The 16,005-nt window shown below is 48.5% G+C and overlaps 1 protein-coding gene across 1 annotated transcript in view; it reads left to right on the top strand.

The window, feature by feature from the left end:
• LOC143323576 (SH3 and multiple ankyrin repeat domains protein 2-like) overlaps positions 1–16,005 on the top strand; it is a 166,171-nt gene that overhangs the window by 68,556 nt on the left and 81,610 nt on the right. The window contains exons 10-11 of the mRNA XM_076735501.1: positions 522–599; positions 8,836–8,902. Coding sequence (XP_076591616.1) covers positions 522–599; positions 8,836–8,902 — 145 coding nt within the window. The remainder of the gene's footprint in view (positions 1–521; positions 600–8,835; positions 8,903–16,005) is intronic.

Genomic DNA, 16,005 nt, shown 5'->3' with positions numbered 1-16,005 from the left:
GCATCAGGATCTGTGTGAGACTCGGAGCGATGTTTCAACTCTCAATAGCTTATTGTGGATCTAAAAAAAGTCTTCATATTCATGTGTGTGTGCACAGTACATGCGTGGTTGAGCACTTTGTGGGCGATTTGTGCAGCAGATTCAAACCCCTCAGCACTCTCCATCCCTCTGTTCTCCTCCCTCTCTCTCTCTCTCTCTCTCTCTCTCTCTCTCTCTCTCTCACTCCCTCGTTCTCTTTGAGTGGAGCAATAGATACACACTTAACAGCAAGTGAAGCTGCGTTCCTCACACAGGTCGTAGATGTTCTGTTGTTCTCTGCTGCTCTCTGGGATGTTCAGACGTTCAGACGCTCTCATCAGCTCCTGCTCTGCTGACTTCTTCTGCTTTGGGAAAATTCTGCTACTGTCACAGGAAGCTAATCAGCCTTTCACCCCTCAGCAAAGTAGGAGAGTTAAAGGATCTCTCTGTTGTTTGACACATGTTCTGGGCTTTGTTTGACCGTTTCCCTCTCTCCTCCTCAGGATAACTGTGCCAGAGTGCTGCTCGTTCGTGGAGCCGACAAGGAAGTGAAGAACTACAACAGCCAGAGTCCGTTTCAGGTAAAAGCACAGGCGCTCCTCATCACCGTCATTCTCGTGTGTGAGTGATTACAGAAGATCGATTCCAGCTTTCGGCGCAGGGGAAGCATTTTCAGCAGCGGCGCGTTGTCGTCGCCTCATTTGTTACCATGGCAACAGCGCAAAATGGTCAAGGTCAGTTGTAAGCAGGGACTGAAAATGTCTCTCTGGGCAATGTTAGGTTTGTTTGAGTTAAACAGCGTTTAGAGGAACGAAAGCGAGCGGTGGAGCTCGGCGGCGTGGCGTCCTTAAGTGTGATCTGCTGATCGTGGAAAACAGCTGCACGTGCAGTTTTGACCTCTGAAGGGACTAAAGAAGTCTGAGGAATACAACTTTCTAAATGTTCAAAACTGCTGTCAAAGTTTTCATGTGACATGAAGAAGTGACACACAGGAAGCACTAAAGCTTCAGCGTGTGTGCGTGATCCATGTACGCTCATGCATGTGTGTTTGTGTTGGTAATGGTTGAAGTGTGTGTGTGTGTGTTCAGCAGCATCTCAGGGAAAAAGCCCCAGCAGCGCTAAGAGCTGCCTAGCTGGAATGATTGACTCATAACCTGCGCCTGAGTTACAAAAGAGCCTTATTCAGGCGGGCGTTTATGAAAGGCAGTCCCACAGGGTCCTCGACGATCCTCCACAGCCACTCCAGAGGAGCGCTTCATTAGGCAGAGCGCTTCACGGAGGGAGCGAGCCGGGCCGAGCGGAGAGCGCGTCACGGTGTTTCTCAGAGCCTGACGCTCCGCTGTGCTCGGTCTGCAGCCCGTGAAGCAGAGATTCGGCTCTCGTTTCCGTGTTGATGTCACGGCGGCGGTCAGCAGCGGTCGGCAGCGTCGCCTGGGTTTGAGCCTGATTGGGCCTTTCTGCGTGGAGCTTTCTCTGCAGGAGTTCTCTGCAGGTTCTCCGGTTCCTCCCACAGCAGAGACGTGCAGGCTAATTGACGACTCTAAAACTAATTGCTCATAGGTGTTAATGTGAGCGTGAACGGCTGTTTGCCGCCGTGTCAGCCCTGTGGGCGTAGCCCGCCTCGCCCACTCGGAGCTGGCTCCATGTGTATCTGATGTATGGATGGATGTTATGTTATTTCTCTGCGCGATGCTTCCAGGATCAATAATCTGCTGTGTTGCATCAGGAATGTGGAAATAGGAACTTAGATAACAACCATCCAACAATCGTCACTGTAGATTTGAAGGAAGGCTCTGCTGTAACCTCATTGGCTGGATTCATGATGGTGTTTGGGTGAAAACTTGGATTTTACTCACACACTAATACTCCAGTTTTAATCTGATCCTGCTTCTGATCGTGCTTGAATTCGTTTACCTGGAACATGACGAACGTGTTACTCATGTCTCTGTATAGATGATCTCAGCGGTATGCAGGTCTCTGATTGGTTGCTGTAGTGCAGGTTTGACTCTCAGACAGCCAGTATGTCAGTTTTGTAACATCTCAGCATGTGCTGCTTTCACCACTTTGTCAGTGGTTTAGATTTTTGCCTCAAGCATCACCTGGTAAACTGTGGAAATACAGCGTGAGGTGTATGTATGCAGGTGAGCCGTGCTCGGGCCTCCTGCCGTACCGTCCTGCATCCTCTTTCCGGAGCTTTCTGTGTTGGGATCCTCCAAAAACATGATGGTAACTTGGATCTGAACATGGTTGAGTGCGTTCATTGAGTTTGTGTAACGATGCCAGAATCTCCCCAGCACAGAATAATCTCATCAGAGTTCACAAAAAGAAGCAGAATATTTTTAACTGGGTTTATAACAGTAACAGGAAACGGTTCAGCTCCCTCACAATGACTGACTCAGGGACGCTTTCTGCAGCCAACATTTTGTTCTAGCTTCCAACACACACACAGGGAGAAATCTGTTGCAGAGGAGACAAACAGCAGTTCTTCCTCTGACAGAAGCCTCAGCAGCAGAACAACAAGCAGCCACTAGACATGCTGTGGACTCTCGCTTGTTTTCGAGTGGAAAAACTCGCTCTCTTGCTCTTACTATCTTTATCACTGTTGCACTCTCCACCTACACATGGAGCCGAGAGCTGAATCCAACAAGTTTATGCCTGTTTTCTGAGCGGCCGGCGTTCTTGGAAATGTAGGAAGTCAGTAACTGACAAGGTAGAAGAAGAGAAAAGGGATTGGTGCTGCAGCAGCTACAGAGGACAACACCTGATCCGCTCCACCACACGTCTCCAGGGATGTGATAAAGCTCACAGAATGTTTTAAAGGTGTGAGAGTGTGTGTGTGGACACAACCTGGCGCTTCTTAATTCCACAGGCATTAACCTGCTGATGGTGGCTTCCACTCGTGTGTTTTAAGGTTTTCCTGCAGGTATTTGAACCTGCTGCAGGTGATTTGCTCCCATTCAGACTCATGAGACTCAGTGAGGTTTGCTGATCAGGTCTGGCTCACAGTTTCTGCCCCAGTTCATCCCAGAGGTGCTGGATGTGGTCGAGGTCAGGCCTCTGCTCACAAACACAGACTGCTGCGTAAAGGTGGAAGAACACTGGTTAAACTGTCACTGTATGCTGTTCATGAAGAAAACCAAACCCAGGCTGGAGGCGTGCACAAGAGTGTCCACATACTTTTGGCCACATGTCGTATTTTGCAGTTTGTAGTGATGCAGGTGTGAGCGTGCTGCTGTGCAAAGCATTTGTGGTGAATACGGGTTTTCTAATGAGAAGTCCCTCTTTCTGTGCGCGGCCTTTTATTTGTGCCTGCCATGGCGTGCAGAGAGCGGGCACTCTGCAGGCCTGTCGATTGAAAACACCATCATTAGGAGGCAAATTAACAACTGGGAAGAGCAAATGCTAATAAACAGCGATTGCCACAGCTGAATGAGGCACGCTTACGTTGCTGCTGCGTGTGCTCTTAATTAGGACAGTGTGTGGGCGTGTGGCCGTGCCATTTGATAATATCATGTGTCAGTTCACTCTGTGTGTGTGTGTGTGTGCGTGTGTGCGTGCGTGCGTGTGTGTGCGTGTGTGTGCGTGCGTGCATGCGTGCGTGCGTGTGTGTGTGTGTGTGCGTGTGTGTGTGTGCCACAGCTTAGCCTGATAACCATTGTTGCATACAACAAAAGGAAAAGAATTCGAGCTTAGCTGCAGCACGGAGAACTCCCATCATCCTCTCTGAGTGCTGTGTTCTCTGCATGGAGGGCTTTCAGAGAGATAAAGATTCATTTTCCTCATTTAACAATCCCCTCTAACGGCCGGTCACATCCTCTCCTCTTGCTCTTCCTCTTCCCTCTTCTTCTCTCCTCCCCTGCAGTCTAACCTCGGTGCTCCTCTAAGCTCTCCGTCCTCTCCACAGTACCTCACTTCTTTTACTTCCTTTCACTCCGTTCTCAGCTCCTCTGCACTGTCTCCTAATCTAATTCCTCTCTCCCCTCCTCATTATATTCATTGTCTATCCCCCCCCCCGCCCCTTTATATCCTGCCCTCTTCGCCCCCCCACTCTCTCTTGTTCTATCCATCGCCTGTGGCACACACTGGAAGTCAGGTTTCCCCTCTGCGTCTCCTCCTGCCTTATCATTCACAGTCGTGTGGTGAATTACGGCCGGCGACGTGTGACGGAGCCCACGACACCACAGAGTCCTCCGACGTGTGCGTGTCCTCCGGACGCCGTGCCATCAGGCCAGAGCGCGCTGTCGTTTCTTTCAGTGTAGAAATGTTCTGTTCATTTTAACACGCTCGGTTTTAACCTGGTCCAGGTTCCGCTGAACAGCTGAGTTCCGGTGCCATGGCAACAATTCCCAAGTACGGCAGCCTGAGAGATGCTAGCAGGAAGAGCCGCTCTCCACCCCCCCGTTCCCAGTCCCTCACTGGGAATTATTAGCAGCAACAGCACCTGAAACTGAGAGTGAGACGAAGGCTCAGGCTTCGCAGCCGTGAACATCTTCATCCAGACGAAGACGAGCAGCTAGCTGTGTGTCATCAGTGTGTTTAGATGAACAGAGGGGTCGCTCGCACCCACAGAGACTCGGGTCCACCTCTGCTCTGTGGAGCGTTTTAACAGCTGAAGATCCAGATGTTTCCCTCAGGAGACGGCTGAGACCAAAACGGAGCTGGAAGCACGGGAAGTGTTTGACTCCCATCGATCAGCTGCTCAGAAAAAGAAAACTAACAGCTGCTCGCTCAGGTTGTCATGATCCCTGAAGCTGCAGGTGGGCAGGTCCTCCTCAGGTGTGTGAGGTCTGGAGGTTTTTTATTTTCTGTGTTCTTTTCTCACGACTATTCTTATTATTTCTACATTCACACCACACCTCAGATCATTGTAACTGTATCACAGGTAGCTCATATGTTGTTTTGATGAGGATGTGGAGATACAGTGACTTGAGCCTCGTAGCACTGATCTGGGATCAGCTTGGAACTGATGGCCAACGCTCCCTCCTGCTGGCTGCTCCTCTTCTTCCTTTCCTTCCTTATTGATCGTCGATTGATTCTTCCGTGCGTTGGATCTGGTTGACTTCCTCTGATGACGCCTTTCATGTTACACACAACCGTTTGTCTCCATGACAACCAGGGAAGAGCAGGAAACAGTGGGTGTGGGGGAGGGCGATGGCGGAGGAAGGATAATGAGGGACGCGCTGGGGCTGCGTCTCCTGTTGCTCATCAGTCACCTGGTTTCACATCGAGTCGCCTCATCAGTCAAAATGAAAGAATCCATCAGGTGAAGTTTCAGTTTCACCCGGAGAAACCAGTTTAAATGATAAATATACCAGTGACAAAGTGCTGCCGTGTTCAGAGCGTCTGAGCAGATCATCTGGTGAGTCCAGTGTCACCGTAAACTGTTTTCCTTTAATCAACGTTGAATCTGCTGGATTTCTAAAAAGCTAAATGTTTTCTAGCACGTCAGCGTCGTGAAGTGACAACGTGTCAAAGCTGCTTTGTGAGTTCCTTCGTCGACGTTCTGCCAAGATCTGATCATTAGCTTCAGATCACTGGTATCCTTCTTAATATGATGGACAGAGCCGATCCATCGCCCCCCCCCCCATGTCCATCAATAACAAGAGGACACAGGATTTTCACTGACTGGCTGGAAGCAGACCCTGTAAGTCTGATTTGATGTCTTTTAAAGTCACAAGAAATCAAGAGATCAGGATGAATTTCGGTGAAAAGGTCAGTGGACAGGAAGTCTTTCTGTGTTCCACTTCCTGTTGTGGTTCCTCAGATATCACAGACTTCATGTTCAGGTCAGTTCACCATCTTCAAACATCTCACTTCTTCCTGACGGGTGGCTCGATCCCAGCGAGGCTGAACTGGGATCAGCGCTCCTCTGAGAGGAAAGCCGTCATGATTCCTCACAGATCCTCAGAGCGAGTGGGAGAAAGCTCCTTCCCCTCCTCCACCTCATGTGCTGCCGCGAAGAAGAAGACGAGCGAGATGACGTTTATTGACTCTCAGTTTGCTTCAAAGCAAACATTTTCCGTTTCGGGGGAAAAATGTGGAATATGTTGTTTATTAATGCAGCGTGTTGAAAAATTCACAAGAAGCAAAACATCTTAGTTAGACACTCCCAAGTGCTTTCCTCAGAAACGCTGTGTTTTTATTTGTTTATATGAGGAGGAGGTCAGCTCTGTGTGTGTGTGTGTGTGTGTGTGTGTGTGTGTTTTAATAATACACCTGAATACACCTGCTCTCCATCACTCTCTTCCTCTTCCTCCTGAATATTTGTTCTCCAGGAATCAGAGCAGGCATGCTTATATAATGCTGCTGGGGTTCCCTTGAGGTGTGTGTGTGTGTGTGTGTGTGTGTGTGTGTGTGTGCGCGCACTGTAAGCCCTGGAACACCCCACGAGCTCTGCTCTGCTCTGGAAGCAGCAGCATGACAACAGGCAGCGTGATCTGGGTCACTGACGGCGTAACAGCCTCCAGCCAGCTCAGCAGGAAACCGTCACTGCCCCCTGGTGGACGTGTGGAGAGCACACTGCATGTGCTGTGGCCGGCTGATCTGAATTTCTGAAGTAAAATCACTTTAATTTGGCAAAATGAAGATGAAGATCAGCGATTATGTGTGTTTTTATTAACAAAGCAGTCAGACATTAATTAATTCAAACTAAACATTCAAAGCACTGTTAAACCTGCCAATTAAAGAACTGCTTTCAAAGAATCCTTTAATGAGACAATTCACACAAAAGCTCTTTGGTAGATTTTCATTTTGGTGTATGTGAGAGTGAAAGTTCCCTGTTGACCTTGGTGATATGATAATGATCATAAGTCAGGTCCCACTTCGCCCTCCGTCACTTCTCGTGGTCGTCTTCACTCCACACGCTGGTGGAGACAGTGGAAGTGGAGCTCATGATAAACTAGTCAGTGGATCTTGGATTGAAGTGACTTTCATTTGGGTCGATGTATCAGAGGTTGTCCAGCAGTGTAATCCAGTTAATCAGATGTTTCTGAATGGGAGCAACACATCAAAGTAAAACACCATGAATGAATTCGACTTATTTTAGTGCTGAAACATCAGCAGTTACACAACAGGAATTATTTCAGCTCTGCGGCTTCGATAAAATCAGTCAATTATATATGAGATTATATAATATGTAGACACACTGAATCTCCCATACAACAAAGGAGGCCTCGCAGTGTGTCACCTGTTCAGGTATTCAAACATTTGTCATCATGAAGTGACCAGACGAACAGAACCTCACGCGCTCTGCTGCAGTCCTGGAATAAAACTACCATCAGAGAGCTTTGATTCAACCTTTGAGGGTTTGTGAGGCTGCAGTTTGTGGCTCAAGCTCAGATGTTAAGTAACGTCGTATTTATTTATTTATTCATGAGCTCATTCAGCATCACAGTCCAGTTTCACTCGTCAATCACTTCATGTTTATTAAAGCTTTAAAGTCGCTTCTCAGCAGCACACAAGAAGAAATGGCCTTTTAATATTACAGTAACGACAACGTGTGATGACTGAAGATATTTGTCTCCACACTAATCGACATGTTTGAACGATGCTCTTCAAGAATCGTCAGAATCACATTATCGACAGGATCAATACTTTGATACTGAAGTCGACCTCAGTAAAGAGGGGTGGGAAAGAAGTCGATTCATTTAGTATGGGGATTTTTTTTCCGATTCCTGAATCAGTTATTATCAGTATTATTATATGATTCCTACATTTATTTATTGATTTATATATATAGTCTGTTAGCTCGATGCTAAAACATAATGGGAATTGCCATTAACATGCTAACGGAAATTAGCATCATGAGTGCGATAATATCATTTTAAGAAATGATCTATTTGACGTCATAAGCTGAACATAAAACAACCTGAGTGCCCATATTTACACATGTATACGTCCTCTGCTCAATAGCTATGATCTGTCACCAGCTACAGTAACCTCAAAGGGTCAAAACTCATCCTCAGAGTTTCCAAAGTGTTTATAAGCACAGTACCACTAGGTGGAGCCAGCGTGTGCCAGCAGAGGGCAGCACACACACAGTTTGTTACTTCATATAGATTTTACTACACTGACTACGTCTCTGTTCTGTAGTGATAAAGAAAGAACCATCATTTTTTGTTTGTTTACTAATGAGAGCCTGCCGTCCGTCCGTCCGTCCGTCCGTCCGTCCGTCTGTCTGTCTGTCTGTCTGTCAGTCAGTCTCTCTCTCTGTCTGTCTCTCTTGGACATCTTGGACATGGCAGCTCTCTCCCCTTCACATAAACATGTGACTTAGCGTGTGCGCTCTGTGCACGCCGTCCTGTCATGTGTGAATGTTGACTAGTACACGTGTGTGTGTGTGTGTGTGTGTGTGTGTGTGTGTGTGTGTGTGTGTGTGTGTGTGATAGATTACCAGACTCCTGGCTGCAGATGATTAAAGCGGTGAAGATTGGGTGTTTTGAAGTTCAGACTGTCCTCAGAGCGGCAGAATACTCTCAGTACTGTGATCAAGCAGTTTGTTCATGTACTCGTTCGAGTACTTTTTAAAATCTGTGAAGCTGCTTTTCCTTCAGTGATTGTTTGGTAAAAACTGATATTTGGCTGCTTTCAGAAACAGTTGCGGCGTCACCAGTGTTATCCTGTGGGATGAAGAGCGAGCTGCAGAGAGTGAATGAATGAATGAATGAATGAAACTTTTATTTGAATGATGTTTCTTCTTACATCCTACCCTCTAATATTTTTGTTTTTTCCTCTTTTTCACTCCTCCTCTTCCTCTTCCTCTTCCTCTTCTTCCTCCTCTTCCTCTTCCTCTTCCTCTTCCTCTTCCTCTCTGTCCAGGTGGCCATTATTGCTGGGAACTTTGAACTTGCAGAACTCATCAAGAACCACAAAGAGACAGATATAGGTAAGCAGCAAAGCCGCAGCTCCTCTGTTCTCCTCCCTCCCTCGTCCCTGCCTCCCTCCTTCCCTCTCTCCTCCCTCCCTCCTCCCTCCCTGCCTCCCTCCTTCCCTCTCTCCTCCCTCCCTCCCTCCCTCCCTCCCTCCTCCCTCCCTGCCTCCCTCCTTCCCTCTCTCCTCCCTCCCTCCCTCCCTCCCTCCCTCCTCCCTCCTTCCCTCTCTCCTCCCTCTCTCCTCCCTCCCTGCCTCCCTCCTTCCCTCTCTCCTCCCTCCCTCCTCCCTGTCTCCCTCCTTCCTTCTCTCCTCCCTCCCTCCTCCCTCCCTGCCTCCCTCCTTCCCTCTCTCCTCCCTCCCTCCCTCCCTCTCTCCTCCCTCCCTGCCTCCCTCCTTCCCTCTCTTCTCCCTCCCTCCTCCCTCCCTCTCTCCTCCCTCCCTCCTCCCTCCCTGCCTCCCTCCTTCCCTCTCTCCTCCCTCTCTCCTCCCTCCCTCCTCCCTCCTCCCTCCCTGTCTCCCTCCTTCCCTCTCTCCTCCCTCCCTCCTCCCTCCCTCCCTCTCTCCTCCCTCCCTCCCTCCCTCCTTCCCTCTCTCCTCCCTCTCTCCTCCCTCCCTGCCTCCCTCCTTCCCTCTCTCCTCCCTCCCTCCTCCCTCCCTCTCTCCTCCCTCCCTCCTCCCTCCCTGCCTCCCTCCTTCCCTCTCTCCTCCCTCCCTCCTCCCTCCCTGCCTCCCTCCTTCCCTCTCTCCTCCCTCCCTGCCTCCCTCCTCCCTCCCTGTCTCCCTCCTTCCCTCTCTCCTCCCTCCCTCCTCCCTCCTCCCTCCCTGCCTCCCTCCTTCCCTCTCTCCTCCCTCCCTCCTCCCTCCCTGTCTCCCTCCTTCCCTCTCTCCTCCCTCCCTCCTCCCTCCCTGCCTCCCTCCTCCCTCCCTCACCTGTTCTTCAGCCACCCGGCTCGTATTCCTGAATCTCCCTCAGGATACATTTCAAATCCCCCCTGGTTTGATCCTCCTAAATGACCTCTGGTATAATCCCCTCCGCGGGATTACGAAAGCGTTGCCGAGAGGATGAAAGTTTGTGTTTACACCGGGCCGATCAGGCCGGGAGAAATGATCAATGCTCGGCCGGGGGGAGCTTTCGTTTACTGGGAAGCGACTGGTGGCTTCGGCTGCTCTGCGTGATTCCGCCTGAACGGATTTGATGAAGTCGATGGATTTGCCAGCTCTTCTGTTGATTGTGATTGTTTTTGTACAACATGATGCTCAGTTTCGTGCGCGTTGAGGCGGCTTTAGGCAGAACACTGAAAGCTTTTAATAAATTCCTTTTGTGTGTGTGTCGCAGTAGATTAAGAGTTTGTCAAGACTTGGAAATCTGAGTCGGTCAATCCGTCAGTTTGCACAGAATCGGGAAGTTTTGTGCTTTCAAACGGTGTGTGTGAAGGTGGAGGGAGGATTGACCCCCCAGCCTGTCCAACGGCTCATTTAACAGTTAAACACTCCATTGAAAGGCGAGATGGTGCCTGTGTAGAGATATATAAATAAATAAATATATATATATACAGTATGAGAGTTCTTTCACTCTGCATCTGTGTGTGAGAGGAACGAGAGGGAGGTGAGAAGACGAGAAAGATTTCTCACGAACACACAAACGAAAAAAAAATAGATTGTTGAACAAATTCCATGTTTTTTTTCTCTTCTTGCTATTTATTACCTTTGTTGCTTAGTTGCCTCTTACTCGTTGATGAGTTGTGGAGAGGCAGACTGGTGATGGCAGCAGCTTCAGCTCTGATTTAACACCTGTTAGAGCCTCGTTTTAAAAGGAGCAGAAATCATCACCGCCGCCCGTCCTCTGTGCACGCGGGCTGCAGACGTCGCTCGTGCTCAGAGAGCGCTCGGGGATTACGGGGCCTCAGATCAGATGAGAATAGATGAACAAACAAATGGATATGTAAAGAGGACAGAGGAAGATTGAGGGGGAATAAATGAAGAGAGAGAGAAATCTAATCTAATCTAAAGATGTAATCCTGCAGTCGTTGCCCTCGCTCGTGGACGCCACCCACCAGCGGGCGGCCTCACACGGAGGCGACCTGCTGAAGGGCTAAATGGGACACGGCGGCGGTGCAGGATTACCCCCAAAAAGCCTCGTTGGCGTCTACATCTGCTGCACCCCCCACCTCCCTCCACCCCGCCTCCCCTCGCACCGACTCAACCCCGGCCACAAGCGCTCGGCTGCGGTGTGAGCGGGAGCCACCATAAGCCAAAGGTGATCAGGTAGTCAGCAGGTCCTCGTCCCCCCGCGTTCGGACGTCTTCGCTCCGGTTCCGTCCCCTGTGAGACGTCGGTGCTTTGGATTTGGGGATGGGACGTCTTCGCCTCTGGATCCTCCATTGGCCACCATGGGTTCAGCCTGCTGCAAAGGTGGGTGCCCTCACCCCTCCTGCCCACGACCCGTACCCCCATCAGCCCTCCACCCGAGCTTCATGACTCACCGCCCCACCCTGAACACACACACACACACACACACACACACACACACACACCTACACACTCACAGCCCAGCCCTTCTTACCAGAGACAGCTTGTGTACTGAGCCTCTCCCTGGTTTTAATGTTGATCATGGACTGACCGTGTGTGTGTGCGTGTGTGTGTGTGTGTGCGTGTGTGTGTGTGTGTGTGTGTGTGTGTGTGTGTGAGCGCCCTAAGCCCTGCAGCTTTCACAGTTCCTCTTGCTTACTCCGTCCAGATGATGTAACAGTTCAGCCACACAAATCTTCTGTTTCGTTGCGTCATTCTGTTCAGATTTCTCGACTTTATCGACACTCAAACAGCCAACAGGGGCCCCTGCAGACCCCCGGGGGCCCTGATCTGGGGAGGCTCGCTGTGTATCTGTTGGCTTGTGATGATAAACTGCGGTTTTATTTTGAAAGAGGCGGCGCTGAGGCAGTGACAGCTGAAATGAAGTCATAAAGGCTTCGTGCATTTTAACCTGCAGCAAGACTTTTTAAAAAGACGTTTTTGACATCCGACACTTGTTTTCTGAAATGTGAGAATCCACAGCAGAGCAGGAAGAGCCCACAGGCAGCTGTTCAAATCACACAAACTCCTGCTGCCCCTGCACAGAAAGCTGCTCTGCAGTTCTTCACCTGTTCACCTGTTCACAGCGAGCGCTGACCTGACCAGCTTGCTTCAGTGTGAGCAGGAGATTGAACTGCTCCACCTGCTGAGCCACAGTGGCTCCATACACCGTGAGGCGTGGACGGATGACGCGCTGTCAGTAAGCAGCTGTGCACGCCGCAGTCAGTCCCACGCTGATCTCAGTGATTGCATTAAGCGCGATGGATTTAGCTGCAGAGAACAGACGGTGTTGGATCACAGTTACAGATGCAGATGTGTGCAGCTGTGATCGTCAGTCAACAGTTTGCTGCATGCGCTGCGTTCTGGATTGAATTTCTGCTTGACGGCAGCTCTGCCCACAGCGCCACTTATTCAGATCAGGCGTTCAGATTTGTTGTCAGTCGGCAGAAGGCCTGTCACGTCTGACTGGACGGCCTGATGGATGCAGGTTCAGTGCATGAGGTGGACCCTCAGAGAGCGTCACTTCTGCTCGTTCCCACCTCGTTTTGGTGGTTTTGACACTTAGAGGCCGGTTATTCCGTCTGCTTCAGAGATGCAGAATCTCACTTCAGCTGCTTGAACACAGAGAATCAGTGCACACATGGACTCCTGTGGAGAGACGAAGGCAGACAAAGCTGTGAAGTAGGACACAGTGTGATTGGTGGAGGAGAATGGAGGACGTCTTAAAGGACAATGACGACTTTCCATATGTAGCCTGGAGATAACGTGTGTGTGACCTATATACTGTAGTTAACAGTGTTCAAAGGGCCGAGCCTGTGAACCAGTCAAACGTCATGTGACCGCGTCCACAGTCACACTATGATCATCATCATCAGGTAATGAGCCTGACTGATTTCTGAGGTTAATGTTGATCAAATCTGTTTGTTTTTTCATAAACACATCAGAGACAGTTTGACAATGATTCCTCAAATAACTATGAAGACGTTTGTGATCAGCGTGGAAGCCGACGTCCGCCTGTAAAGTAAAGATCAGTGTTTTATTTCCTTCCTGTTGAGATGTTTTACAGTAAGGGCCAAACTGTAAGAAGAGGGACCATGTGAGTCCAGACCACACAGAGAGACTCAGAGCTCCGGTCTGTCAGCAGATCCAGGACTCACTGCTCTGGATCCATCGACGGCCATGAAGTCCGGACGTTCGTTCAGTCTTTGTAAAAACTCCATCATCAGGACAAAGTTTGACGCCGTCTGATTCTGCGCTTCATAATGAACCTGTAAAACTAATGACCGTCCCATCAGGGTGAACATGATGGCTGCTAAACATCAGCGCTTTGTCCCTGTGAGCAGCTGACGTTAGCATTTAGCTCAGATCACCTCATTAGAGTCATTAAAGTGGCTGCAGACTCTCAGTTTTTAGTCTCACTTTGTCCCCTCAGGTCTGACCTCCTGTCTCTGCACTCGTCTGGATCAGCTCTGTTGTGGATTCAGCTCTTTGTCTGTCTGTGAACATACACTGGACATGTGCCGCAGTGATCAGTGTCTGCCGGCGTGTCAGGTGGGATACAGGTGACAGCTTGAAGGAAACCCCTGATTAAATGTGTTAGAAGTGAAATGCAGATGCTTCCACACAGACTGACTGGTCGGAGTCATGTGACGGCTTTCACACTCAGACCGTCTATCAAAGATCTGTGGAAGCTCAGGCCGTTAAGAGCCAGCCGGCGGTCCCTCGTCACCCCCGCTCTTACTTCCTGTCCGATCCCGCTCATGGTGTATGAGCCTCTGCCTGACCTTCCCTCCAGTCACGCGTCTGATCTCCTCGTCACGTCCTCACTTCTCGACCTCTCCGGTCCTCTAATCTCGGCCCCCTCGCAGAAGGCGATGGTGTCTTTGCTGCTTTAGCTCCGACTCTCTGGAATCATCTTCCTCGTCTTCCTCGTCTTCCTCCTCTGTCAGATCTTTGGACTCTTTCAGGGAGCCTCTCAGATCTCATCTTCACAGGAGAATCTCCGTCTCAGTGATAGTTGTTTGTGTGCGTTATGTCGTATTTGTTTAATCATTTTTAAGCTCCTCGCGTGTGAAGCACCTTCTACCTGTGTGTTTTAAAAAGTTTCATGCTTTCAAATGAAGCTTCTCTGACTCACTGACTAACATTTCTGTGTTTACATTCAGACTTTTAAAAGCTGCAATGACGACAGAAATCCTGAAACTCAGCAGAGACAAATCAGCAGACGACAATGACAAAACATTTAAACCAGTAATGCAGCACAGCGAGCTCGCTCCAAACGTGCTCCCAGAAAAGGTCATTAAGTTTCTTTACAATTGACTCTAACACACACACACACACACACACACACACACACACACACACAGTATGATGAATGGGTGGATGGTGGGGATGTCTGGAGAAGATATGTGTTGTATTTGTCCTCCATACAGCAGTAAGCCTGTGTAAGGATGATTGACAGATGGGCGTATTAGACCCGCTGTCAGAGTGTGATAATCCGACAGGCACTGTGTGTTGACCAAACACACTTTTACAGTTACACACACATACATGTGGCGCACGCACACACACACACACACACACACACACGCCTTAACCACTTTCGTGCTCGTCTGCTCTCAGTTCACAGCAGGATTTAGAGTTTCGAGGACCCTCTGCGCGTTCTGACCTGCACCTGAAACAGGCCAGAAACGTGTCGACACGCAGCAGGAACACCGGCGTCCATGTCAGCGGTGAAACGTCACGCAGGGCACAGGGACTGCATGTTTACACATCAGGGTTTATTACACGCACGCACGCACGCTGTGAGGAGGTGGTTAGGAAGCACCAGAAGCCTCATGAGTGAAAATGCATCAGCTAAGAAAACAGTTTGTTTGTTTGTTTGTTTGTTTGTTTGTTTGTTTGTTTGTTTGCATGAGATTGTCATTATTTCACGTGTGACTTCATGTCTGTGCTCAGTGGTAGATCAATAAATAACACACCATAAATCAGTGATTCAGGCCGAATAACAATCACATGCTTGACGTTAAAGTGTTTAGTCTCCTGCAGGGTGCCATTCTTTCTTTCTTTCTTTCTTTCTTTCTTTCTTTCTTTCTTTCTTTCTTTCTTTATTTTCTTTCTTTCTTTCTTTCTTTCTTTCTTTTCTTTCTTTCTTTCGTTCTTTATTTTCTTTCTTTCTTTCTTTCTTTCTTTCTTTCTTTCGTTCTTTATTTTCTTTCTTTCTTTCTTTCTTTCTTTCTTTTCTTTCTTTCTTTTGTTCTTTATTTTCTTTCTTTCTTTCTTTCTTTCTTTCTTTCTTTTCTTTCTTTCATTCTTTCTTTCTTTCTTTCGTTCTTTATTTTCTTTGTTTTCTTTCTTTCTTTCTTCCTTTTTTCTTTCTTTCTTTCTTTCTTCCTTTCTTTCGTTCTTTATTTTCTTTCTTTCTTCCGTCTTTCTTTCTTTCTTTCTTTCTTTCTTTCTTTCTCTCGGTCGGTGACTCTTGATGTCAGTGATTCTTGCACCCCGGTCTCAAACATTTCGGGCTTTTGCCCCCCCCCCCACCTCCTGAACTCTCCTGCCGGCTTTGATTGGTCTTGGCAGGAGCTGCTGTAGCTGAGGTCTGTCCAAGTGCTTCTCACTGTCTGTGTAACGGATTCCTGGCAGATCGTGAGGCTGCAAATGTGAGAAAAAGAGAAGCAGCCATGTTTAACCTTTATTTAATCAGGTGACGTCTCTCAGTTGTTTTATCAAAGGCTGGAGATTAAAGATTTATCTCATGAGTCAAATAATCACTGAGAAAATGGAGCAGGTAAAATGTGAAACGCTCTGTGTTTTCTTCAAAGTGACAGTTTGCTGCTTTTCTCTGTTTTCTGTCATGACGGATTGAAAGTCGTGGACAGTCTTCAGATCATTTGATGTCACCTTGAATTTATGAACTTAATTTAAAATCTGCTGCAAACACAAAAGCTCATTAAAAATTGAAGTTTAGAGTCGTCCTTCTTCTCCAACAACAAAGTGCTTTTATGTGTATTTGTATATGAATAAATGAAGGCGACACGTTCATTTATT

Source organism: Chaetodon auriga, chromosome 1 (assembly GCF_051107435.1).
Source record: "Chaetodon auriga isolate fChaAug3 chromosome 1, fChaAug3.hap1, whole genome shotgun sequence".
NCBI lineage: Eukaryota > Metazoa > Chordata > Actinopteri > Chaetodontiformes > Chaetodontidae > Chaetodon > Chaetodon auriga.
Note: the sequence above shows the minus strand (reverse complement) of the source record. Positions and strands in the feature narration are given on the sequence as shown.